Here is a 25,281-nt window from a genome sequence, read left to right on the forward strand (position 1 = left end):
AAAAGGTAAAACTCACCAGCAGAGTAGTGAGTATGACATAAGATTTTTATTATGTTGAGCCATTTTAGCACAGAAAACTTCTTCAATCAAAATCTTGTAGGATAAATGCTCTGTGGTTGACTCGGACTCATATTTTAATGTTGTGTGTGGGGTTTTAAAAATGTAAAGACAGAATCTGTGAAAAAACTCATAATTTATGGTGTCTCCAATAATTCCATATCAAACATTATCATGTTTTGAGTTTCCATCTGAATGTTCATGAACTTGTGTGAACTCTTTGCTGTTTATTGCATTCTTACTAGTTGAGAGCAGCTGAATACGAGCATCGGCCCAGACTGTGGTTTGCCCTAAAGTTGTTACGCTAAACTTCCAATGACCATCAGATGTCAACATCCATCTCCACATCCCCATAAAATGCTCAGAGTTCAAATAAACTTTCCAAACATACTTACCAATAAAAAGGAAACTTTAGATCATACTTTTTTTGCTACATCATCCTTGAAATTGACCATATGAAATTTATTATCGAGATTCACAAACAAGATCGCTGTGTTTGGATGTCTTTTTCTACCCCTCACTCACGATAATGAAAAACCTGAGGCTGTAAATCTCACTTGTTTTGCCCCATACTGTGGTCCAGTGCGTTGATTGATGTGTTGTCCTGTCTTGCAGGGACGTGATGAGCTTGGGGATCACGCTGGTGGGACATCAGAAAAAGATCATGAGCAGCATACAGACTATGAGAGCCCAGATGCTGCATCTTCATGGCACGGGTGTTCAGGTGTGATGGACTGCGACGGGCCACCGCGGACAGGGCGAAAACAAAAACAGAACTTATCTGGAGCAGCGCCTGGGACAGAACCTGGGATATTCGTCAAAGTAAACGGACATCTGTTATGTCTGACTCTTCCGGCTGTGTCTGGAGTGAAATCATTCCTTTGTTCCTCAGTGAAGGATTGTGGTCTGCCTCTTCAAAGGGCACTAAAGAGAGGAAAAGGGCAAAAAACAACAAAAAAAAGAAACTACCTGGACGAGACGACTTACTTGTTTTGTTTTGTTTTTTTCTTCTCCTTTTTTAGAAGCGCTTACGAACTCAACCACATATCAAATGGCGCACTGGAAAGGAGTTTATGTTCTTAATGAATGATTTAAGTGCACACCATAGCTATGGATTTTCTTTAAAAAGAACAAAAAACTAATTGTCTACTTGCAGTGTTTTTCGGTCACTTCTCTTGTTTCTTTTCTAATTTGTCAATTTTTTTATGTATGTCTGCCACAGTGACATGTTGTGGCACATACAAGTGTTCTTTTTTCCTTCTATTTGGACTCAACAACAGGGTAAACTCTCCTTTATCCAAACACAGAAGGAACTCAGTACAGATTCAAAGGTACTTTTTGTGCTGAGACACGCCGGACTGTTTGAACTGTTTGCAGTGACTCGTATTTTCCTTCATGTGCTGTTGAAGTGAAAATGGTATTCTCACATGCTTACCAGAGTGGGTTTTTGACTTGGTTTCAACCTTTCCTACTTTTTATTAAGAATTTTTTTGAAAGAGTGCAACACTGAGGAGACGCAGGAGGAGAATTGTTCTTCAAATCACCAGTCTTTTGTATCAGAGTAGCAATATCCTTTGTCTTAGTGTTCACTACAGGAAACGTTTGAGTTTCAGAACAGTTATTTGGTTACTGAGTAGAATGTTTCAGCACTGTTGAAAGATTGTATTGAAGCCGCCGCAAATTGTTTTGCCATCACTTTGCCTAAAATGTTGCACACAGTGTTGGTTTTTTTTGTTTTTTTTGGTGCATTGTTCAGCTGCAAATACAATTTTTAAAAGGTGAAAGGTGGAAGCTCTAGACGTATTACTGCCTTAAAATGTGTTCGACTAAGTATTGCCACTATTTTAGGCACTTGAATGGCAATACTCTCTGCGGTTCATTTTGAGGATGGGCGACTGGGACAAGCTCCCTATCTTTTATTTTTGTTTTCCTTTTAGTGTGATGTCTTTTTATCTAGAACTTGAACAGGTGAAATCAAGTGCAAGGCCACGGTTTAATGCCACGAGTGACACAGTCAGCGAAGAAGAGATGGACTAAACAGAGCAATAATTACCAGGTAGAAATGGTCCTCACCTGAGATTTTTAAGGTGCTAGGTGTTTGTGTGTGCTGTGCTGAGACGAACCCTTTGGAAAGATTCAGTCACTGCCAGAAAGTAAAGGAATATACCTGTTTGACCTAAAGAAAATGCTTTGGAATTTGCTCGGAAAACTGCCGTGCCAAGTCATCAGATGAAATCATCATTTGAGTGAGTGGCTGCAGAGATAAAAGAAGCACCATTCGAAACACTAGGTAGGTGCCAATTAGCCATGCTGACATCATTTCCTGACACCACCCAGAAATCAAAGAACCCCCTTCAGGGTTTGGGTATGAAAATGCAGGACCAAACAATCGGGCCAGAGTCAGATGGGGACCATGCTGTTAAATCCCACCTCCCGGCTCTGTAGGCAGCAATGCAGCTCCCTTGTTTATTCATGCTTCTCCGCCGCTCATCCTTCACAGGCGAAGATGTGACAGAACATGCATTAAAGTGTCTCTTAAGATTGCTCCTCTTTTCTTCCATACGGCTTTGTATGGAGAACAGAGACGAGGGGGCTTTGCAGAAGATGTGCTAAAAGCCAATCAACCTATTTGGTGCCATCTGTCTCCACTTCCAATGCAAAAAAAGAAAAGGTTTCTATGTTGAGTATGTTTTCAGCACGGTACTCTTTGATAAGAAAGTGTAGTGATTCAGCAGTCGTGTAGAGAGGAGTGGTGTTTACAGGGGAAAACCATTAGAACTTCTTTTACTGCTGCTGTAACCTAGGAGATAAATCTACAGTATATTGTCAAAGCAACATTCATTTACTTCAGCTTTTTTCATCTCAGATTTAAAGATGAAGCATAACCAGCTTTAGAAATGAACTGCAAGCTCACTGACAAGCAGTTAAACCATTAGCAGCTTTCTTCAGTCTGTCCATTGTGTCTTATGTTGTGTCCACAATAAGCCAGATACATCTGAAAACTCACCTTTTCTCTCCGTTCTGGCCCTCTGTCCACACTGAGCTGTTGTGAAGCCTTTGAAAACGGTCTCCAGGGTGGATAAACCTGAAAGGCAAGGAAAACAAGGAAGACTTAAGCCTGTCTAGACATTGTCGAGGGCTGTGTGGCAGTAACGTCTGTCGCCTCTAAAGGGGAAGATGTCTACAATCAGATGTGGACAGCAGACATGCACAGCTGCACAGATGGACATGTTCATACACACTTGTCAATACATGCATGTATTTCATTATTGATTAACCTGATGAGTATTTTCTCAATCCATTGTTTGTCTTATAAAATGCTAGAAAATACAGAAAAATGCTGGTCACAGTTTTCCAAATTCAAATTGTACATCTTAAAATTGCTTTTCTTTGTCTAAACAACCTTCTAAAACCAAAATATATTCGGTTTTGTGTCATGTAAATCCAAGAACATAAGCGAATATTTACATTTGAGAGGTCAGAACTAACTTTGCTAAAAAAAAAACTATTTCATTTCATCAGTATAGTTGCGTAGGAATGTCTATTTGGATTGTAAAAGTAATAGTTTTGGGAGTATTTAAATTTGGAAAATATATTTGGAGTAACATATTGTGGAAATGTCTCAGTGAACATCTGTACACCCAGCACTTCAAACCTCCTGCTGAAGTCACAACTCCCCGCTGTCATTTGCAAAGAAATAGTTCCAGCACCTAACTCCCCTTAAAACAGTGAACAGTGTTTTGATGAGATAAATCCTGTTATAAGTGAGCTTTTGAGTGAGCTTCAGAGGTGTTGGTTGATGTGTTTTTGAACTTCAGACAGAGCCAGACTAGCTGTTTTCAGCTTCCAGTCTTTATGCTAAGCTAGGCTAACCACATCCATGCCATGAATCCATCTCATGCGAGCGGATATGTGTGGATACACCTCGTTTTTTACACATAAACCGCATTTTCAAAATCTGCTGGCTTAGTGTGGATGTGTCTTTAGATCCATTTTCACTGTGGGACTCACCTTTGTAAGGAGACACCAGGAATTAGCCCTGACCAGTGCTGAGCCCCTGTGTCCCCCCCACCCCCACCCCACCCCACCTCCCTTTATCCATACAGCAAAGCTCAGCAATTGGACCTTTGCCAGACCTTTGAATTGAATACAGGCATAAAGTCATTCAGTCAGCACAAAACTCCCCAGTTCACAGGCAGCACTCTCTCTCCTCCTCCTCCCAACACCCTGCTCTGATTTTAAAAGGTGGGCCCCTGGAGGCCCCTCAGACCCTGAGGTAGAATGCCTATGTCCTTTTTTTCCTGTGCTGGGGAAACAGCAGTTTGAGCCAAATTGAGATTAAGGCCAGGATACAATCGATTCAACGTCCAAATCACTTGTAACCTTCACCAACAGAAGTCACTTTACCGTCTGTTTCAGCTTGTTTCACACCCATTTTGAACTTCAGGTTGCTCAGCTCTGGACAAAAAAAAGTTTTGTTGTGGCTCTATTTCAGCAAAAACACAAAAAAGAATAAAAAAAAATGTAAAAAGACAAAAAACAAAAACCTGCACGATGTAGAAGGCTGGAATCAGGACTAGCAGATAGAGTATGAAGTTATTTTTCAAATCTTGTGGTTCAGCAGTTGGAAATTTGTTTCACCACTTTGGCGAGGTGGTGGATAATTCCAAAGAGTGCAGCAGTGTTGATTGTGTCAGAAAGAGCCGAGATTTGAGGGAATCTTTGTATATGTTCTAATTGTAAAACTTGTACATTTTATTTATATTGTTTTTTACACATATTACTCAGTAGAGAGCTCTGAATACATTGAAAATGCACTATATTTTTCTATCTCGCAGATGAATTATTGTCACCCACAAGATTTCAGTTGTACATAATTTTTCATTTAGGACCAAAGACGGCTGATAGGATTTCCATCTTTACTTTGACTTTGTTTTTATTTTTGCCTTTTAGTTTGTTGTACAGTAATACAAATTGTCAATTTATTATTTATTTTTCTGTGCTGAAAGTATTGAGAATATTCACTGGTCAAAAGTATTTTCCCCAACAGCAGAACTGTAAGATCATTTAATTAGACAATTTCTTGTTACATAGACAATTCTTTTTGCTTTGTAATCTTTGTAATAGACTGTACATATATTTTTGGAAATATAATACAATCTCTATAGAAGTTTTGGGTGTCCTTTGCATTGTTTTTATCATTTCTCATATCTTGGATTTTATCAGCTATTTTTGGATTTAGAGTTATTCCTGAGATTAAATGTCCACATGATTTATCCTTCCTATTTTTAATCTTTTTTTAGTCAACAAAAACTCTGGACGTTTTAGTCTTGTCTAAGTAAAAAACAACGATTATACTATATTAGTCTCTTTTTAGTCAGTAATTACTTTGCTGACCAAAACTTTGTGAACATTTTCTGTTAATCAAGACCAAGTATGAGCATTTTATTTGAATTCATGCAAACTGTTTGCAAGTGTTTTAAGGTGTAACCATTTCTTCACCAATGGTTAATAAATCTAGGGCTTCGAATTATGATTATTTTCAAAATACATTCATCTGTAGATTACTTTCTTGATCTACAAAACATTGGTAAACTGTGAAAAATGCCTATCACAATTACCTTGAGGCAAAGGTGATGTCATCAGATGTTTTGCCAACTAACAATCCAAAACCGAAAGATATTCAGTTTACTATGATGTTAAGACAAGGAGACAAAGAAGATTATCATATTTTTGAAACTAGAAGCATCAAATCTTTGGTATTTCTGCTTGAAAAATAACTAAAATGATTATTTGTTTATCAAATTAGTTGCTGCTTAATTTTCTATCGATTGACTAGTAGACATCTACATTTGATCTGGGTGCTGGAGGTCTCACATAATATATTGTTTTTTTCTATCTGAATTATATGGAGAAAGATACAAAGGCAGATCAGACATGATAGAGATGATTTGTAGTGGGCTTGTCTCTGTTCTGCTACTGATCCCTTAATGCTGACATGCCTCATACATTTCAGAAACAAGCAAGGTCATTATTGCAAAATGAACACTGACAGGGTGATGCAGGACCTGAATCACTTCATTTCGCAATAATGACCCGCTCATTGTACATTATCCTACTTATTACACAGCTATTTACTAAAGAAATCAATAATTTGACACAAAACGTTGATTCAAAAATGGTTTTATTATTGCTTCCACTAAAAAAAATAGTCTGTTAGATTCTACTGTTGGAACTGTGTCCATAGCAACGTAAACTCTGTAGCCTTCTTAAGATGAGTCTACTTAGCATTATAATCCATGTGCAACTGAACATTTCCATTGATGGTGAAGTGAGACAGGGTGACTTCTTTGGGAATATTGATGTTGATGTTTCTGTCCTCATTCATCTCTATGTTTCCTTCTTGCCAAGACCTTGCACATGACACACCTGGACACACAATCATTACTAATGTTACAACTGGTAACAATAGTATTATTATTACTACTGCTTATTGCTTAAGTTAGTATGTAGCAATAAGTAATTATGAGAGGCGCTCTGCTGCTGTAGCCTGGATTGAAGGAGAGAATCTTGCTCCATTTTTCCCTTTCTGTAATATTTGGAGCTCAGTAGTTTTTTTGAAACAGGGTGTTGCGAATGAGCTGCAGTTGGTAATTTTATCAGACTTCTTTCTGCGGATGGATATGATTGGATGTAGTCCCCTCCAGAGTCTTACAACTGTGTCCATAGCAACAGTCTGTTATTCATAGCAGCGGTCTGCTATTCAGAAATAACAGACCATACAATGCCATAATTGACCAATCAGAATTGAGTATTCAACAAAGCCATGTAATAATGTCATTTAAACTATTATTACTATTATACTATTATTATTCCGTTTTTAAGCTCTCCAGTATTTGCAACATTCAGTCTAATAATGGGTTTCCTGTTTACTAGCTACAGTTAGACACTGAATGGGGAAAAGTACTTAAAAATGAATTATTGTTTCCAAATTAAGACAAAAATAATTATGGAGTAAAACTAGGATTTCATTTCTTGATCAATCAGTCATATTTGAGGGGGCACATGCTCCTTAAAGTTTAATGGCCACAATATCTTGCACTGGTGTTTATCCTTTTCTGGAAGGTAAGTTGTCCAATCAGTCAGAGGGACTTTACACAACCTGCCAACACAAAATTTGTTCTCATTTATGGTTTATAGCTGATGTATGAAGCTTTAGTAAATGATTCATGAACCAGTAATGAAATCATTAGTTATAAACCAGTTATAAAGTAAGCCTTATTATAATGTGGTACCAACTTAAGTAATACATTCAGACATGAAACATGTTCTGATTTGCTAACAAAGGAAATACTGTCAGGAACATTAAATTTACTGAGTAGAAGAAAAATTGTGTCACACTTGAACCAACACTTTCATAAAGAGAAGTCCTCATATGAATGAAACAATGCAATGACAACAAGATGTAAGGACAATGAAAACTGCACTAAAAACATTTATCAAGTTTTTTTTTCCAACAAATCTTATTTAGCCTCATGAAATGGAGCACAGCACATGATGAGATTTCCAATCCTGCTTTCAATTTACAGATACAAACAATACCAAGATCCAAAATAAGATGTGATATGAAAATGAATGAATTCTGAGAGCTATTTTAGAGCTGCGGGGGTTAGTATATACACTCAGCAGCAACTATGGCTTGATGCTGAAGCCAATGTGGAAGTAGCTTAAAGTGCAATGCCACTGACAGCCACTAGATGCTCCAACTGACTCCCATTAAAAAAAGCTTCAACTTCTCTCTAGAAAGTCAGTAATTATTTTTAATGAGTCATTATGGTCTCAATCTCTAAATTCAGGCCCTTTCATAAGTGAGGTGGTGGACATTTTTGGAAATTATTGCTCCATTAATAAGATTTGAAGACTTATACAGTCGGCTTTATGTCTCTTCTGGACTTGCACTGAGTTGGAACATTGTCGTAATATTTTAAGTTTAATGCTACTTCATTACAGTACCTTTCAGAGCATGAAAGGAAACACCCCACATTGCTTAATTGGAAGGTCTTGGCTCCGAACAGAAAAGAAGGTGCCGACCATAAGCTGCAACTCTGGGATTCAAACCGGCACCAATGCAAACCAACGGGTGACGTCACACCTCGTTAAGTCAATCTTTATATACAGTCTATGGTGTATATGCACACTCTTTATTTCTGCAGCCCCAGCGGGTATGAATATTAATCTTTTTTTCTGCTAAGCCCTGCTTATGCTGTAAGTTTTTTTTTTCTTTACCTGCTCACTTGGCTAAGCTCTTGAGGCTGTACAGTGCAGCTAGCTCCAGAATCCAGCTCTACCGACGCTGCACTGCAGGTGTGTTCCGCAGAAGACTCGTGCACATATGAGAAAAAAGTCTTCATGTAATTAAGAATAAAAACAGTTTTTGTTTTGTAAAGTCTGTGTCTTGTCTTCTTCATGGAAAAAATGCTCATGCACATTTTGTCACAGTTTTTGTTAACAAATGAACTAATCATGCCAATAGAATGTGTTTTCTATTAGTCATCTTATTCTGGATTAAAATTACTGCTGCCACTGAAGATTGTGTGTGCAAGTGTGTGTGTGTGTGTGGGCTTGTGGGACCACATCAACATGCCTGTAAACTTGTTTGTACATGCGTACATAATAAGACAGACAGAACTGTCCAAACAGTCTTCCAAACTTCCCTGTTTCATCATTTAATCCTCCAGAAATTCCAACTGAGTGAGAGAGCTTCAACGGCTTTCTCTCCATCACATCTTTCAGCAGTTCTTATGTTTATTTTGGTAAGTCCAGCAGTGGCTCACCATGATGTCTCTGAGCCTGCTCGACTCTCTCTGCAAAGTACGAGTTTGGTTTTCCCATGAATTTGGCTTCCGCCGATGTGTTTCTCTGTGGCTATGCCTTACTTCCCATTAGCTTATGCTGCACAGTCTGATCCATGGTTGGATCATCTGCAAAGTATGGCAGTACATTTATCAGTGTGGAGGAGGAAATAGCGCTTTGGTGCTTTGTTTTAGGGCCTTGCTTTAAAATTAAACTTTAAAAGATCAATACTTATTTTAATACTTCATTTAACCACTGACTGTGACCACATATGACTCACTTTAGAACATCCGTGCCTTCTTTTTAGTTGTTACTGTCAAAGAAATTTTAGGATTAGAGTGCTTAGATGGCTTAGCCAAACTGCAGCTTGAGAGCCAAAAAACTTAAAGGGTTGGTTCACCGGAATTACCGATGACATTTTAAAATAATGTCACAAAAATAACCCTTCTTCCAGGGTCTGCAGGAAGAAGACCCTGCTTCTGGAAAGAAGAAGTCTCTGTTACACTGATTAATCCACAGAACACACATTTTCAGTTTTCAATGGGACTGCTTCTTTGGCAGAAAGTAGTTACAATGAAAGCCATTCTTACAAATAAGCAACTAACACACACAAAGGAAATCAAAGATAATTGTTCAATTGTATGACAACTGAATAAACTTCATCTAATGATGAAGATTATGCGTTATGGTTAAAAAGCTCCAGAACAGCTGTATAAATTGTTTACTCAATTCTGAGTGGGTGACGTTATCTTCATGATGAGGTCAGAGGGTAGCCAAATATCAATGCTGTAGATACTCTACATCCACATACTGTAATCAACCATTCCACGTGAGTTGGCTGACTGAGCTGTGTTGAAGGAACTGTAAGAGAACCTGTTCAAACCCATCAAAAGAGACAAAAGCACTTTGTTCCTCCAAGGCTGTGTGCCTTAAATGTTATCTCTGAGATATGAACACCTGCACATCTTGGCATGCTATAGTGGGAAAGTTACATGAAGATATGCTGATCATAAATATTTTAGCAATATTTCAAGCAAGCACAATACAAGGAGGGCTTTGTTTGTTTTTGTCTCTCCTACTCTTCTGTTTTCAGTGTCAGAATTTGATCAAGGCAGAAGTGTTTCTCCCCTACTTTAAAGCGGTGGCCCTTCCTTTATTGCTTCAGGATGAACATGTCATAACATGCAGCTTACCGACAACAGGTCTGACTCTACCTCACTGGGAAAACCCAATAGTATTCTTTTCGCAGTGATATGAAATTAAGAAAAAAATATGCAAATTTTTGTTTTTTTTATTGATTCTGTGATACAAGGGATGATGGGAAGGGCCACCTGTTTTCATTATTGGATATGAGATTATTCTGTGTGGTTGTCGTATTTATGGTCACTGTGATAGAGTCACAGAGGGTCTGCAGTGGAGAAGAAAACTGACCCTTATTTCACATTGTGGTCTCTATCAGCTATGTCTACCAGCATCAGACACTTTTAAGTTAAAAGTCAAACAGCCCATGCAAACCGCTTTAGTAGTCCCCACATGGTATCTCCATAGCCCAAATGTGTAATTGCATTTTTGAGGAGGTGCATGTCAACTATGTAAACATTGCAGGCATGGAATAACCTCTTAACTTGCAAGTATATGTGAGCGGATAAGTAACAAGAAATCACAGGACAGAAAAGCCAAAGATGTTAGTGAGAGCATTACTGTCTCCATCATGCAGATAATACAGATACAGATACAGAGTTAAACTCAAATATGCTTTATTGCCACCCCCCAAAAAAACAGTATTAGTCAGGCTATACTTACACAAGTCACGATACACCCTAGATACAGTGTTTTTCATGGTAGAGTTAGGGCTGTGCTGTGTCTTATCTAGATCTTTACATGGTAAATTGATACAGTGTGAAAGCTTTGGAGTTGTTGGAAGTCATTTTAGCTCAGCTAGCAGTAGCCCCACACATCTCCAACCTGCCTCTGTACTGAAGGCACAGATATGAACACGACTGAAACAGCAAACAGATTCCCAAAATATGTTTCAGAAGTCAAATTGCCATTTCACTGCATGCTCTTTTTGAGATTTAAATGGCAAAGTAACCTTTGTGTAGGTAAAATGTATGCAGTTAGTTTCCAGTTGATTACATTACAGCTGTAAGCTAGTTAGGACCCTCTGATGAACATATAGGATCTTTATATATCAGAGTACAAAATGAGTACATCTACATCTCCCCAATACACTGATGTACTGCCATAGAAAAACAGAGAAACCTGGCAGACCGCCAGAGGAAGATAACAGGGAAAGAAATCATTTGTATTTGGCGATTCTGCAATAATCTCGAGCCCTGCTTCAACATTATTACAGTATCTGACATTTTGCATCTAATATAGAAGTCAAACAGGGATATGGAGATGAATGGTTTTAAACTGTGTAAATTGATTAGGAGGTACGTGCGAGCCTGACTAATGGTTTACCTGTTGGAATGCACAGAGAAAACAGATCATGACCCATTTAGAAAACAAAGGCTTTGCTTTTCTCAGTTCAGGTGTATCCCTCGGGGAAAGTAATATGGTATTTACAGATGCAACAAAGTCGACTTTTCACGCTTAACCTGTTGCTCTTGTCTTGAAGAAAAATAGAGGTGATTTCTGGGGAAAAGGGCCCCATATCCTAAAAACAGAGTCGGTGCTTCTTCAAAAGTTGCCAATGACTCGCCTGTAGGAAGGGCAACAATCCATTCTCATTATGTTGTGCATATTGCAGAAAGTTTCGCTCAGTAAGAGATTATTAGCTGTTTGTTCTAAATACTGTGTGTTTATTCATGTTTCAAAATTGAAGAATACATGGACAATGCAGCCTGTAGGATAACTAGAACCATGCAGGGTGGGTGCAAGGCCCTGTGCGAACTTGATGTGTGATGTCCTGATCATTGACATGTGTGCACATGACCCACAGAACTACACACATAAGGTCGCTAGTTTAATTTCAAGTTGCAGGGCACAATTTCATATAATTGCAGTTTTAAGCACTAAATAAACGATAATAAAACATTAAAACAAAAGAGTAATGAACAACATGAAAGGAAAAAAGCTCCTGAAACAAGCTTGAGGTGAAGCAGACATCAGCTGATGACTGTGGGTCAGACTTAACCCTCATCCTACCAACATACTTGACATACAAGGACTACCAACTACTGTAAGAAACAATTGACATATCAAAAATAATTGATAAATTAAACCCATGGCAAACATGAACTCAATAATTTGTTCCCTCTATTAAAATTGCAGAGGTGGAATTGGGTGCTTTTGACTGGGGTCCCCCAGAACCCCAATACATCGGTATTTTTCAAAAACAGAAAACAATGATATTAAGTCATTAGGAACAAATTGATTGACAAAGTCATAAAAACTTGGAATGTTAGGATAAGGCATCTCTGAGATATGACAAAAAGTATACCTCTGGGGTTTCCGGGTACCTCATTTGGTATGATTAGGGTTAAAGGAGAACTCCACTAATTTTACACATCAAAGTCTGTTTCCAGGTGTTGGGAAGTACTACTGCATATGTGAAAAAAGTAGTATAAAGCCTTTTGTGTCTCCAGAGAGAGCTGTGTGACATCTGATGAACTGATTCAAGTTACATCACTTGAGTCATCCACTCGGTTGTGGATGAAGACTACAAGTCTGAAACTAAAAAAAAATCTGGGGGTGTGCAGTTAGAAAGAAGTGAGGTTAGCAGACCTCTGAAGCTGCTCTTCATCTCTGCTGGAGGCTGGCAGCTCCAGGCTACATAAGCTGCTACTAGCATAATACATCCAAATCTGTACAGCCAAGTGAATCAGGTTGAGTTGAATTGTGGGTAATGTAGGTGCTAGGGTTTGAAGAGAAAGAATAATGCATTGAATAAAAAGATGATATTTCTGGTGCTGCTGCATCAATTTTGATACTTTAAAAAAAATGTTGTAGGAGTGCAATGCTAAATCACTGGAATATTCTTTTAGGACCGTCATTGATTTTAAAGGATTTGAAACCACACTTTTTTTTTTTAACTCATCCAAAACATTTTGGTTCCCTAAGACTGGGGGAGTATGTATAAAAAGTCTAATGTATACCTAAGTATAATGTAGGCCTATACAAACGGCTACAATTCCCAGACTGTGCAACTGATGTTGACATATAGTAAAAATGTCACATTTAAGGTTAGAGTCAGCACTTTAACCTCATACTTTTTATATGTTCAAATCCAAATACAGAGCTACAACAACAAGGCATGTGTCCATATCATAACACTCTCTAGCTGCACTGCATTTATCTCAGTAAGGGCCTTTAAATCCCAAACATCACTGCCTCCCACTTCAGTTGCCCAGCTACCTACCTTCAAATTCACTGTGTGCTGTATTGAATCTGATGAGGTTCTTTCTGATTCAGCAAACAACATAACTTTGCCTTCATTTTCCCTTTAATGTTGTGTGTAATCCTGAGTAAAAAGCTACTCGGGCTCCATGTGTCAGATGTCAACAAAATAATCTGAAAATCAAACACTGTCTCTCGGCTTAATCTTCTCTCTGGTTTCATCATTAGCAGAGTAAACATCATATTTTCAGCACAAAGTAGCTGAAGCCGCTCTTGATCGACAAACCAGGATAAACGATTATGGTAGAGGTAATTAAGAAGCCTGAGTGACAGTTACAAGGGCATCTGAACCGTGACTGTTTTTAAAAGAGAGGATTGAATAATGAGCAGTAACATTACATCATCAAATACAATCTTCAAAGAGAGAGTTTGGTGATCACCATGATGATCCAGCTCATATGAATTCAGAATAAATAGCATTATTCAAGATTAATCCCAATTTTCATTTTTAGCTTCTATGAAAACTTGAACAATAACCGGAGAACCTGTATCTAACTGAGGGATTGATGCTGTAGATAATGACATTTTGTTGTAGAAATGACGAGCCAGTGGTTTCAGTGAAGCCGCCATCACTTGTGTTCAATCCTACAGATATAGTAGATATCATTCATGATTTGAAGCTGCGCTAATCAATATTTTTATATCAACAATAGATCAAATGATTACGGCTAATGTGACAGGGTTTTGGTCATACTAATGAACCCACAGAGAATTATCACCAGCTTTACCGTTCCTTTCAACGTTATGGAGCTTTTTTGTGTCTTTCAGCTCATTGTTTTGGTTTTACAGTTTTGGTTCAGTCTCAGTCCTCTCAACAATCTGGTTCAGCAGCAGCAGGCAGCTGTTTTCAGCGAAAAAGCCCACTGTACACTACCCGGCCAACAGCAAACAGCAGACAAAGTTAGCAACTAGTTGGTGACCATAGTGGAGCATTTAGCAGCTAAAGAGACAGATATTTTTTCTCAGGAGTTGGTGGATCAAAACAAAGCTGAAGGGAGAGTGAATATTATATTTACATTAATCAGGATGTTCAAATATGCCATATCAGCTATGTAAGGTGATGTCAATGTTGTGTATAGCTTGTTCTGCTGCCAAGTGTCACATAAAGACACAATAAAAATATAGAATATGATCAGTGCCAAACTCTAGAATATTGCTATGTGGCTGCTCCCTCAAAATAAACCTCTTTCACTTTGGGAATTCTGAGGCCATTCCTTTTAAACAGCAAATCCAGCAGGTTGGTCAGAAGCAATTGGAGCAAAAACTACTGTTTATTATTTAGGTTGTATTTTAGATAAATCAGTGCTGAAAGCTGTAAGAAAAATGTCAGAAAAGCAGCTGTCCTTCCTGGACAGTGGAACATTAACAATTCTTAACCGCATTGCCAGCCAAGAACGCTGATATTGGACCTTCCACTGCCAACATTGCTCTCTACAATATCTGCACATGGCAACAACACTTGGTTAAGGTTATGGAAAGATCATGGTTAGGGTTAATTAAAAAAAGTGAACGTTAATTGCAGGTCTGTGATGGAACAAGAACTCCAATGTCCTGCATGCAGGTCAAATGTGCAAAGCTGCCAACCTCCACACCATTACTTTCTTCCTCAACACATGGAGGGCACAAGACTACTTGTATTGGAACTGAACACTGGCAGAAAAATTGCCTTAACGGGCTTTACAATCTGTACAGAATACAGCATACAGTTTGTGAAGCTGTGGTTCTCTGGGACGGTGTGCAAGGATCCTTGACGCAAATGGCAGATTGAAAAACGTTTAAAATGTGTTAAAAAGTCAATCTTATCATAAAGATGTCTCTGTTATCACTATTGTCTATGTGCTCTCTGTTGGGATAATGGAAACAGACTCTTTTCCTGGTGGGAGCATGAAGTAGCTATTGTTATTTGTGTGAATAAAAAGTATAGATACATCACAAATTGTTTACAATCACTTGTTGTTGGCAAGTCAAAGGATAATGTGTTTGTAATGCAAACCTGGCAGCCGTACCTTGAAGAATACTATGCTCACCATTCTGATTTTCTTCCTGAAACTAAATTTCATCTTGATTAAGTGTTGCAGCTAAAGTCAGATTCATCAAATGTCTCGGGATGCTTTCGGCTGATTGAGTGGCCTGGCCGCCTTGGATTCATGGGGTCCTTTTTATGGCCGGGCCTGTGGCACCTTCCTGCATTAAGTATTTAAGGAGGCAGTAAAATATGGCTCCCCCCGCTATGGTCCGCAATCCCCAAGGTAGATGATCAGTTTCACAGGCTGGCAAATGCCTCTGTGGGAAAGGTTGATGGATTTGGCAGATACAATGGTTTCTTCAAAGACACAGTGGAGCAGAATGAGTGATGGTGCTGTTGCCATCAGCTCGCTGCTTGCTGAGAGTAGCTCAGCTCTGTTTCCAGCTCTGGAAGCTCCTTCAAAAAAATCTACCACATAAGCTAATGCACTACATGGAAATTGTGTTACAGTATAGATTCAATTGTAATTATAACCAGAAACACTATAGAAATTAGTTAAGTGTTTGTATCCTGTCATATTTCAATTTCAAGTGTCATACTATATTCAGCTCATTGTTTTATTGTTTTGTTTACATTTTTGCATATACATATATACAACTGTATTTAGTTATGTTCTATTTTTTGAGTGTGCCTTTTGTTTTGTGTGTTATGTATATATTTGCAAGTATGGTATGTACAATATTGTTTTACAGAATAAAACATCACTACACTACTACACTCATCACTACTATTACAGTATGCCTTACAAACCAGCAATATAATGCAGTTCCCTTTAAATTGGTATTATGTTTGTTTTATTATACTGGATTTTCAATAACCCTCTTCTATAGTCTACTTTGTCCTCTCTTTAGACATCTTTTTTAGTAAATGTACTTCAATCTATTTATTTTTGTATGTTTTTTAATTTTTAATTTTGGATTGTAAAATTAGCTCTTATAACTCTAAAAATGAGAAAAAAGATTAACTTAATAAGCCCAACTCTGAAGCAAACTGAAGCATCACAGCAGCAAAATGAAGTACAAGATAGATACAGTATAGTACATAATGTAGTGTAGATATATAACCTTAAAAAACTAGAGTACTGTACACATCATGGATATCTACCATATAAAATATGAAGGATAGAGGTATTCATGCATGATACGTTACTACCAAGTGTACTCAGGCACCGATAATCATTAAGGAGATAAGGAAGTTACAATAAATAATTAAATAATTAAATATAAAAGTTGCACTTGACCAAAAACTGCACTTGAAGGAATGGAATCTGTGCGATGGATAAGGTGTCTGCTGGATTACTAACTGGACAAAGGTTTGTGCAATTTTGTACTTTTGTGATGCAAATTCCTACATTAATGTGCTTAATCAAACTGCTACACAGGAAAGCTGCAGCCAGGCAGTATTCATTCATAGAAAAACTGTGTTTTAGGGGCCCAGCAGTTCATTTCTGCCCCGGGGCCCCCTAACTGTTAAACCGGCCACACAGATAGCAGTATTACCACACTTACTGCAGCATAATAAAAAAGCCTCTTTATGCAAAGACAGCAGAAAAGAAGGTTAACAGTTGGGCAGTGTTAGATAATTCCTGTTTGAAATTATGATAGTCTTGCTGTATTATCAGTAGGTACCCATGGGGCAGTGGTGGCCTGTACTGTAGGTTAGAGAAGCGGGTTTGTGACTGGAAGGTCATCAGTTCAATACCCTGACCGGAAGGATAAATCGGGTAGGTAAAGTGAAAAAGCAGCACTTGCCCCTCCCTCATTACCACCACTGAGGTGCCCTTGAGCAAAGCCCTTAACCCCAATGGCTCCAGTGGAGCTGCTCAGTGGCTAGCAGATCAGACTGTGGTTGTACTGGGCAGCTTCCAGGTGTGTAACTGTGTGAATGTGATCAGGGTGTTCCTGCAAAAGAGGCGATTCCTCTCATTGAAAATTCCCTGAATAAATGAAGGTTAACAAAACATATTTGTCCGTCCTTAACAACTGCTGTCATCTTTGCCAACTTCAGCTTGAAAAGCTTCTGTCTGTGATCAAACTGAGTGATTTTTGTAATACCACAGAGTGACTTTTAGAAAAGTTCAACAGATTCACTTGGTTGGCAGTAATGCACTGACATTTGGAAAAACTGGATGGTTTATGTTTTGCTATTCACTCTAATTACAAGTGCTGTGTGTTTGATTCTAATCTAAAGTGGACTGAATGAGATTTGGAAAAACTCTTCAGCTGCAGCAGTGTCAGGTCTCTATGGCACGGCTATAGGCTGACTGGAACACACAGAAACAGAAGAGAAAAAGTCAAAATATGTTAAAAATATCTGAGATCAGGTCAAGGGATATTTGATTTACTGGTATAGATAAACAGTCTTAATAAACTCCAGGAGATACATTATTACTTATGTTGTACATCAAATTGTGCCAGTGCACTGAAGGTGTGTTAATGCACTTTTTGTATTTTTGTTGCAAGAAGCGTGAGGATCACCTGTGGTACACATGGATGTGAATTGGAATTGCAGTAGAAGCAATACATGAACGTACGTTACAGGTAGGTGACTCAGGGGCTGGTGACAATCATTGTCATCACTTTAATAATTTAATTAAGTTCTCCTAAGAGGATGCTCTGCTGGATTTTCTGGCAAAAAAAAATGATAAAGTCATTCATGTTCACACATGATGTGTCCTAATATGTTTTTTTTATTATTATTTCTGTAGGCATATCATGGGCAAGTGGCACATACCTCAGAACTTAAAGCCTTACAGCTTCATGTTCCCCACAAGAATAATTGAACATTTTGGTGATCATCTGACTTTTACTCTAGTGCCATCATCAGGTCAAAATTGTCCATAAACTTTGATTTATGACTGAATACCAGCAAAACTAATGACATTCCCATCAGCCTCAGATGAACTTTGTGTGATGATTAGCAAGTGAGCATGCTAACACGCTAAACTAAGATTTTATTTTTAGTTGACCTGTGAAGAATTGTTTCATCTTGGACTGTCTTTCTTGTAGCACCTCTGCTTAATGTCACACTAAAGTAACAGTCTGTGATTAATTGTTTTGAACTCCAAACATTATTCTGGTCAAAGCAGTCAAACTATTCTGGTCACACCTAGTTATGGAACTACTTTGACTTCTCATATGATAACAGGAGGTTGTACATGGGGGGGGATAGTAACTATTCAAAGGTGGTCTCTATTGTTGAATGTGAATGTCCTTTGATGCTTCTCCGGTCGTGCTCTGACTCCTGGTTGATGACCTCTGACCTCTTCCCAGTTGATTTTTTGAGCAGTTTTGGTCTGATGTTCACAGACAGCTGATGTCTGTTTCAAGTCTTCATTCAGGCTCCTATCCAGCATCTGTCCACCATTTCATCAATATAGTGTTTCCCTCAGCTCACATGATGTCATACACCACTTCAGTCGTCCTCTTGGGGGATGGGTCTGGTCTTCAGGGTGTACCAGTAGAGATCTTAAGGTGTTAAATATGGTAAGTGTAACTTGAAGGCTCTGGCTGGATGTTCTGACAGTCCAACACATAGAGTCTTACTGGTCCTGGGTGTCCTGAGTTAGCAGTGGCTGGAAGGGATTCTCACCGTCCACTCCTCTTGCCGTTAGCCTGATAGCCCCTCTGACCTCACCTCTCTTTCTCTATCATTCTCCTAAATGGCATGGTCACTTGTAAATGGACCTTGAGTTGAGATATTCTGCCACACATACGGATCCGAAGGTCAAGAATGAACTTCCATGATCAAGACTCAACATGTAACGATGGCTGGGAGGTTGCTTCAAAATGTACGAAGGACCCAAAAAGATAATGAGGGCCAAAAGCCAAGTCCAGGATGCTTCATGCAGTGTTGATTCATGCAGTATTCATGTATGTCTTACGCCTCGTGTATTTATCCTTCTTTTCTATATCTTGATGGTCAATGCTGTGTTGATCAAGAGCAGAGTTCATTGACACTGCATGTACAAAACAGCCATTGAATCTCCCTTAAGGCAAAACTGTATCTAGCATCTTGTCAGCAGAGCCGCAGGAAGTGAACAAACCAGTCCAATCAGGACTGATCAGTAGCATCCCAGCAGTTAGGGGTCAACAAGAGTGATTTGTGTGGGTGTATGCCTGTGTAAGGTCAGGATATGCTTCTCTGCAAATCACCCTCTCACTGGGCAGCAATGTGAGGCATGAAGTGCTGGGAAAATCAAAGAATGGCCTATTGTAAATTGTGCTGAGCGGGAGATGTGGGGCCAGCATTGTGACACCATTATCTTTCCATCTGACATGAGATGTGCCACATTATTCATGGCAAATGAATAGATGGAAGATCCCAAAGGCTTGGGTGAGTGGAGACGGGCAAACAAAACAATAGATGAGTATTTATGCAGTCGCTGTAGTGGAAGCGCTGCCTGGAGATTACTTACAAACTGATATATAACATGCATGATATGCCATCCCTTTAGGATTGATTAGACTGTGCAGATTTGCAGATTTTCATAAAACGAACAGCGATTGTTAACATCTGTCCCATCCCCGCTTTATTTTACACAAACACATTTGCAGATAACATTCAAACACCTCTGAAATCAGCCACAATTCATTGCAACTCTTACAGTGAATATATAATAGTCCGGTCCTACTGGCAAACAGCTGCTTGGCCATCCTCTCACAGGAAGCTTGATTTTGATAAACACAGCTGATAAACCCGTTTTGCACAGTATCCAGTAATCACTGTAATAATAACAGTGCTCAGCTAGAATGCATGAGGGTTTAGTAATGCATGTGATGCACCTTTAGGAGCCGCAGCTCGACGTAGAGGGATGCCGCAACAGCCAGCAGGGCCTGTAGGGTCTCTTCACCGACCGGGGTGGGCAGGTCGATGCTCAGAAGCCATACCCAATAGGGGTCCCTAATGGGGCCTGTATTGATCCTAGCATGGTGTTCACCCTATGGGTCTAATGGAAAAGACTGCAGAGAAAAAAAAGAGAAAAGTGCTTTTCACTCTCTGAATGTTGAACACACATTGGGGCAGAAGTGTTCACTTTGTCGTGCCCTTCAGATAGACAGAACTGTTATGGAAGATGTTTTTTGAGCAACTGAGTGTAGATTTGCTGCTCCGAGGTGAGCTGATGTAGTAAAACAGCAGCTGAGGAGGCTCATGCTGGAAAACCAGGCTGCCCTTGAGTGCTTTGCTTTCCCTTTGAATAAGTGCTCACAGCCACCAGCTATGATGTATAGCCTACATGTCCCCTAATGACCTTGATGTGGTATATTGAATGTAAACTAGGTTTCAGTATGTTTGCACATAAAGTGTTGGTACATGGTGCTAAAGGGTCGTCAGCAGTCTTAAGGCTATATAAACAGGCAGCCTTGGTTCGATTTTCATCAGGCCTGGGTGGCAGAGATGCAGGTAAGTGAGGCCTTTCTGGCACATATAAGTCCAGGATCCCTAGGAATTATGTTCCTATTGGATGATTCTGCAGTGAATAATAAGTGCCTGGAGGTTGACGTGAGGGGATGGGCAGGTAGTGCATTTGACTTTTACGTGTAAAACCACAGTTTCTTTTCCAAACAAGTGTTTAATGTGCCCTCTCTTACCTTAACCACACATTCATTTATTTGCCATAACCATGAACCTTCCCTAACTTTACCCGTACTGTAGTTGCCATGCACAAATATTGTAGAGAGAAATTATATTCAAAAGGTTGGCTTTGGACATTCAGAAAGGTGAAATGTAAACCCCAGAATGAATTTGGTGTGTTTTGACTGCCCAATGGCAGCATTGTGTCTGGTGACTGTATTGCATATACACTCACTGAACACTTTTTTAGGAACACCTTGGCAATCTAATGCAATCCAAGAGAATTATCACTTTTCTGACAAAGTCAACAGAAACTGAAAATGTAAAAGCTTTGTAAAGGTAGAGTTCATTGCAGAGCTGTTGACTTGGGTTGCATTAGATTGCAAAGATGTTCCTAGTAAAGTGCTTGGTGAACTGTGTCAGACTTGCTATTTCCAACAGAAGCTGTATGAAGCAGTGTTCTTATGTTGCTCTAAGTTAGGAATATGGTTTTGTAAATTCCTAAAATCTTCACAGTTTAAGCACAGACTTTTATTTTGAAGGGTACAGTTTAATGCTTATCGATGTCTTTGTAAAATTGGTCTCCAGGGTGTTCCTTGTTACCATTTTTTAAAAGACATTTTGTTAGAATGGCATTTGTCTTTGATATATGTGGAACTTTCTGCTGGAAGTTATTGAACATTTATAAAATACTGTATATTAAACCTTCACTTCAGATCATTTAAATACTTTCTGCACATTTACTCATCTTATTTGCTAATTTTCAAAGAAGTCACATTTGTATCCTGTCAGGTTTCAACTGGGAAACATCCTTTTGTTTGATTCAATGATAAATGTCTCCTGTTGTCATAATTTATCGCAGCTATCATTACTGCAGATTCACTGATTACCAAATTAACCTTTAGATCACTATTCAACTGTAATTGTTAACAAGAAATGTTTGCCTGCAATTGCTCATTCTATTTTAGCCACTGACGCAGCTGTCAGCTGTTGTGCACATCTGCAGGGGAAACTGAGTATATGGGAAAAAGAACACACAGCAGCCACCATGAAAATGCTTTCCAACTCAAATATAGATACTGTGCATTATACCGCAAACTTTTCCAAATCCTGCAGAGTTCGATCAGATCACTCAGCTGTGATTTATGAAAAAGGTCAACTATATTCATGATGATTGCCTGTAGATTAAAGTGCTCTTCTGCTGATGTTTAGCGAGTCGATTCAGGGAGCAAAAGTTTTGCTCTCTTCTTTCCTATACCAATAAAAACTCATTTCAGTTTTATAACTTAGAATATCCATGTGAAGTGACTTTAAAGCATGAAATAACTGGATAACTGGCAGTCAAACTCACCCTAGTTTGACACAAATACATTGGTGTTGAAGTGTTAAGTCTTTCCAAAGTTCTGTAATATATTCTTTTAGAAGAAGGCTTTGATGCCTGCGAAAACCTCATAAATCCCATTCCTTGGCTTTTACAAGTTGAAAAAGGGGAATTTGTTTCACAGTAAAAAATGGATCTAAATATTTTATTGAGTGAACTTTATTTAGGTAATTTTAATTTACTGTGATTTAAGAAAAAAGGATCATCAAGCTTTTGTTTTATTTTACTTTCGTATGAACTAATCTGCAGTAAAAATGCTTCACTTTAAATCATAACAATTTAAGGATTAAGTCTGTTTATCATATTTCTTTTGATTTACAGAAACAGATGTGGGTATACACCTTCTGAGAAATATTCTCAACAAACAACAAGAATATTGTTTTTGGAAATCTGTTTCCATACATCTTTTTGTCTGCATGTCAATGTGGTACTAGATTTCCTTATTACAGTATACTGTATAGCCTCTGTCACACATAGTTCCCAGTAGATTACTAGGATAACCTCTCAGGCACCGCTAGTGATTTTCACTATTCACACATGCAATTACATTCAGGAACATTTCTGTCTTGCGCCTTTTCACACATGCCATGGCAATGCCGGAATAGATGGGGCAAGGGACAGTCCAGCAGATGGCAGTAATACAACTTTTATGGATGCAAACCACCATAAAACACAACAGAAGAAGAAAATGGAGCACAAGCGGGTAGAGCTGGGTCTGAAAAGTGAAGCCAATGCAAAGTACCTGCATTCTCTCTAATGGCCATCAGGGGGTGACTCCACTGGCTCCAAAAAGAAGTCTATGGTAAAACTTCTCACTTGATTTATTACCTCAGTAAAGAGTTTCCAAGGAGTCGGATGTTCAGTTTTTTCCAGTAAGTTCGGGCTCCAAAAATCCAAAATGGCAACAGTCCAAACTCGAGGCTTCAAAACACGAGTCCACAAACCAATGGGTGACGTCACGGTGGCTATGTCCATTATTTTTATACAGTCTATGATGGGGCAAGCCAGTACATGGTGGAAGATGTCTCTTACTATTTTCAAGAACATGGCGGGCAAGGAGCTGTTTTTGTCCAGTGCAAATGTTCTTGTAATGTATTTAATATTCAACAAGTTTGTGAGACAAGTCACCTGTGAAAGCTTTGGCAACACTACCATAAACAAGTCGCGGACTCAAATACATCATCACCAGAGTCTTGTTATTGGTTTGGTTTGATTCTTCAGAGTATTTCAATAAATTTAATTTGGGCCCAGGTTCAAGTCTTTTCTAACACCCAGTGTTGACATTTTTAGTCACGTATGGCAATGTCTGTCAGTCCACCACTTTGGTCCAGACTGAAATATCTCCAAAACTATAGTATGGATTGCTATGAAATGTGGTACAAACATTCACATTTCCCTCAGGATGAGTTGTAACAACTTCCAGATGTTTTATTTAGTGCCATCATCAGGTCAAAACTTTTAATTTGTCCAACACTTTGATTCATGACCAAGTACCTGCAAATCTATGAATATTTCCATCAGCCATGGTAAACATTACCTGCTTCATGTTTGCATGTTAGCATTGTAATTGTGAGAATGTTAGCATGTTCACATTAGCATTTAGCTCAAATCACCATTGTATCTAAGTTCACAGAACTACTAGTGTGGCTGTAGACTCTTAGTCTTGTTATTTTATGTGGTAGATACTAGGGATGTGCAGAGGGTCCATATTCGTATTTGTATCTGTATTTGTTGAGGCAGCAAAATTATTTGTATTTGTATTCGAATAAAAGTGGCAAGAGTTTTTATTTTTGTTTTTATTTTGCTTTTTAATTTAGGAAATTAAAGTGTTACAATAAGTGTTCATGAATAAACTACCTTACGAAGGAGGTCCCCACACCGGGTCTCGAACTGGAGTCTCCCAGATGATAAATGACTGTGCTGATTACTGAGCTAAAACTTTATTCATCACATCATTGCAGACAGACCTCTACTTATTTATACACCCACAACACAGAGACAACACACCATGTAACGTGTAGGGAAGAACTTCAAAGGTGATTATTGCTTTGCACTTTTCATTTATGCCTAATTTTTACAACGTGACTTTGTGGAAAGCAGAAGGGGAACAACAGGTTATGGAGAGTCGCTTGGGAGCACTTGGCTTATGTCGGTTGCTCAGCTTTATCTCTGGGGAACACCGCCAACTATTATTTGGAGTGATGTCCAAATAAGGAAATGTGCATCATGTAGCAGGTGGATATGACTCCCCTCATTGAAACCTGCTGATAGACGTAACAGCGGAGCAGAGGAGAGAGACTGAAATAGCGATGTTACTGATCTGTGTGCTGGTATTTGACATGTTTTTTTTTTCTTCCCAAAAACAAATATTTTTTAAAATATTTGTATGAAACAAATAAAAAAATAAATAAAAAACCCACTATTTGTGCTTTGCCGAATAATGTATTTGTATTCGGGCACACCCCTAGTAGATACAGTATCATATCATCCCTAAAAGAGAATTCCTCAAGTTTTGTTGGATTAATAAAGTTAACAAAGATCCTATTTATTTACAGTATACTGTGTAAGGATGACTAAATCCCCTCATACTCATATTTCCAACAAATTATCTGCCTGGGTTATGTTCTTGAAAAGAGAAACATGGCAGAGACACAGGGTTTGTTAATGACAATTGTGATATATGCTGTTTCTGCCGTATGTTATTGAACCTTTTTATAGTATAGTAAATTGTTACTTTGAGTCATTTAAATCATTTAAATACATTGTCTCGCTATCTTTATCCATGTTTCAACCCTCTCTTTCAAAAATTAGCATTTTTATTGTTATAATGTAATTCTCACAACTTACAGTATAAATGTAGGTTCTGGTTCATGTCTCACAGTATAATGTAGTATTTTGTTGTCATCTGTGACCACTGATTGCTTTTACTACACAAACCACACCCAAACCTTAACATTACTTTACCATGCAGGGACATTCAATGAAA

General features: G+C 38.5%; 1 protein-coding gene and 1 long non-coding RNA gene across 8 annotated transcripts in view; one reads left to right on the plus strand and one right to left on the minus strand.

Annotated features, from left to right (window-relative positions):
* Window positions 1-5,229, plus strand: part of epha7 (eph receptor A7) — a 90,378-nt gene extending 85,149 nt beyond the window's left edge. For all 7 annotated transcript variants that reach the window (XM_067571524.1, XM_067571525.1, XM_067571528.1 and 4 more), the window contains exon 17: window positions 673-5,229. In XM_067571524.1, the coding sequence (XP_067427625.1) occupies window positions 673-787 (115 nt within the window). In that variant the 3' untranslated portion in view covers window positions 788-5,229. The remainder of the gene's footprint in view (window positions 1-672) is intronic.
* Window positions 1-25,281, minus strand: part of LOC137168784 (uncharacterized) — a 202,858-nt gene that overhangs the window by 73,431 nt on the left and 104,146 nt on the right. Inside the window, exon 3 of the long non-coding RNA XR_010924341.1 lies at window positions 3,065-3,142. This is a non-coding gene — a long non-coding RNA (uncharacterized lncRNA). The remainder of the gene's footprint in view (window positions 1-3,064; window positions 3,143-25,281) is intronic.

The sequence above is a fragment of the Thunnus thynnus genome, chromosome 18 (genome assembly GCF_963924715.1).
Source record: "Thunnus thynnus chromosome 18, fThuThy2.1, whole genome shotgun sequence".
In the NCBI taxonomy this organism is placed as follows: domain Eukaryota; kingdom Metazoa; phylum Chordata; class Actinopteri; order Scombriformes; family Scombridae; genus Thunnus; species Thunnus thynnus.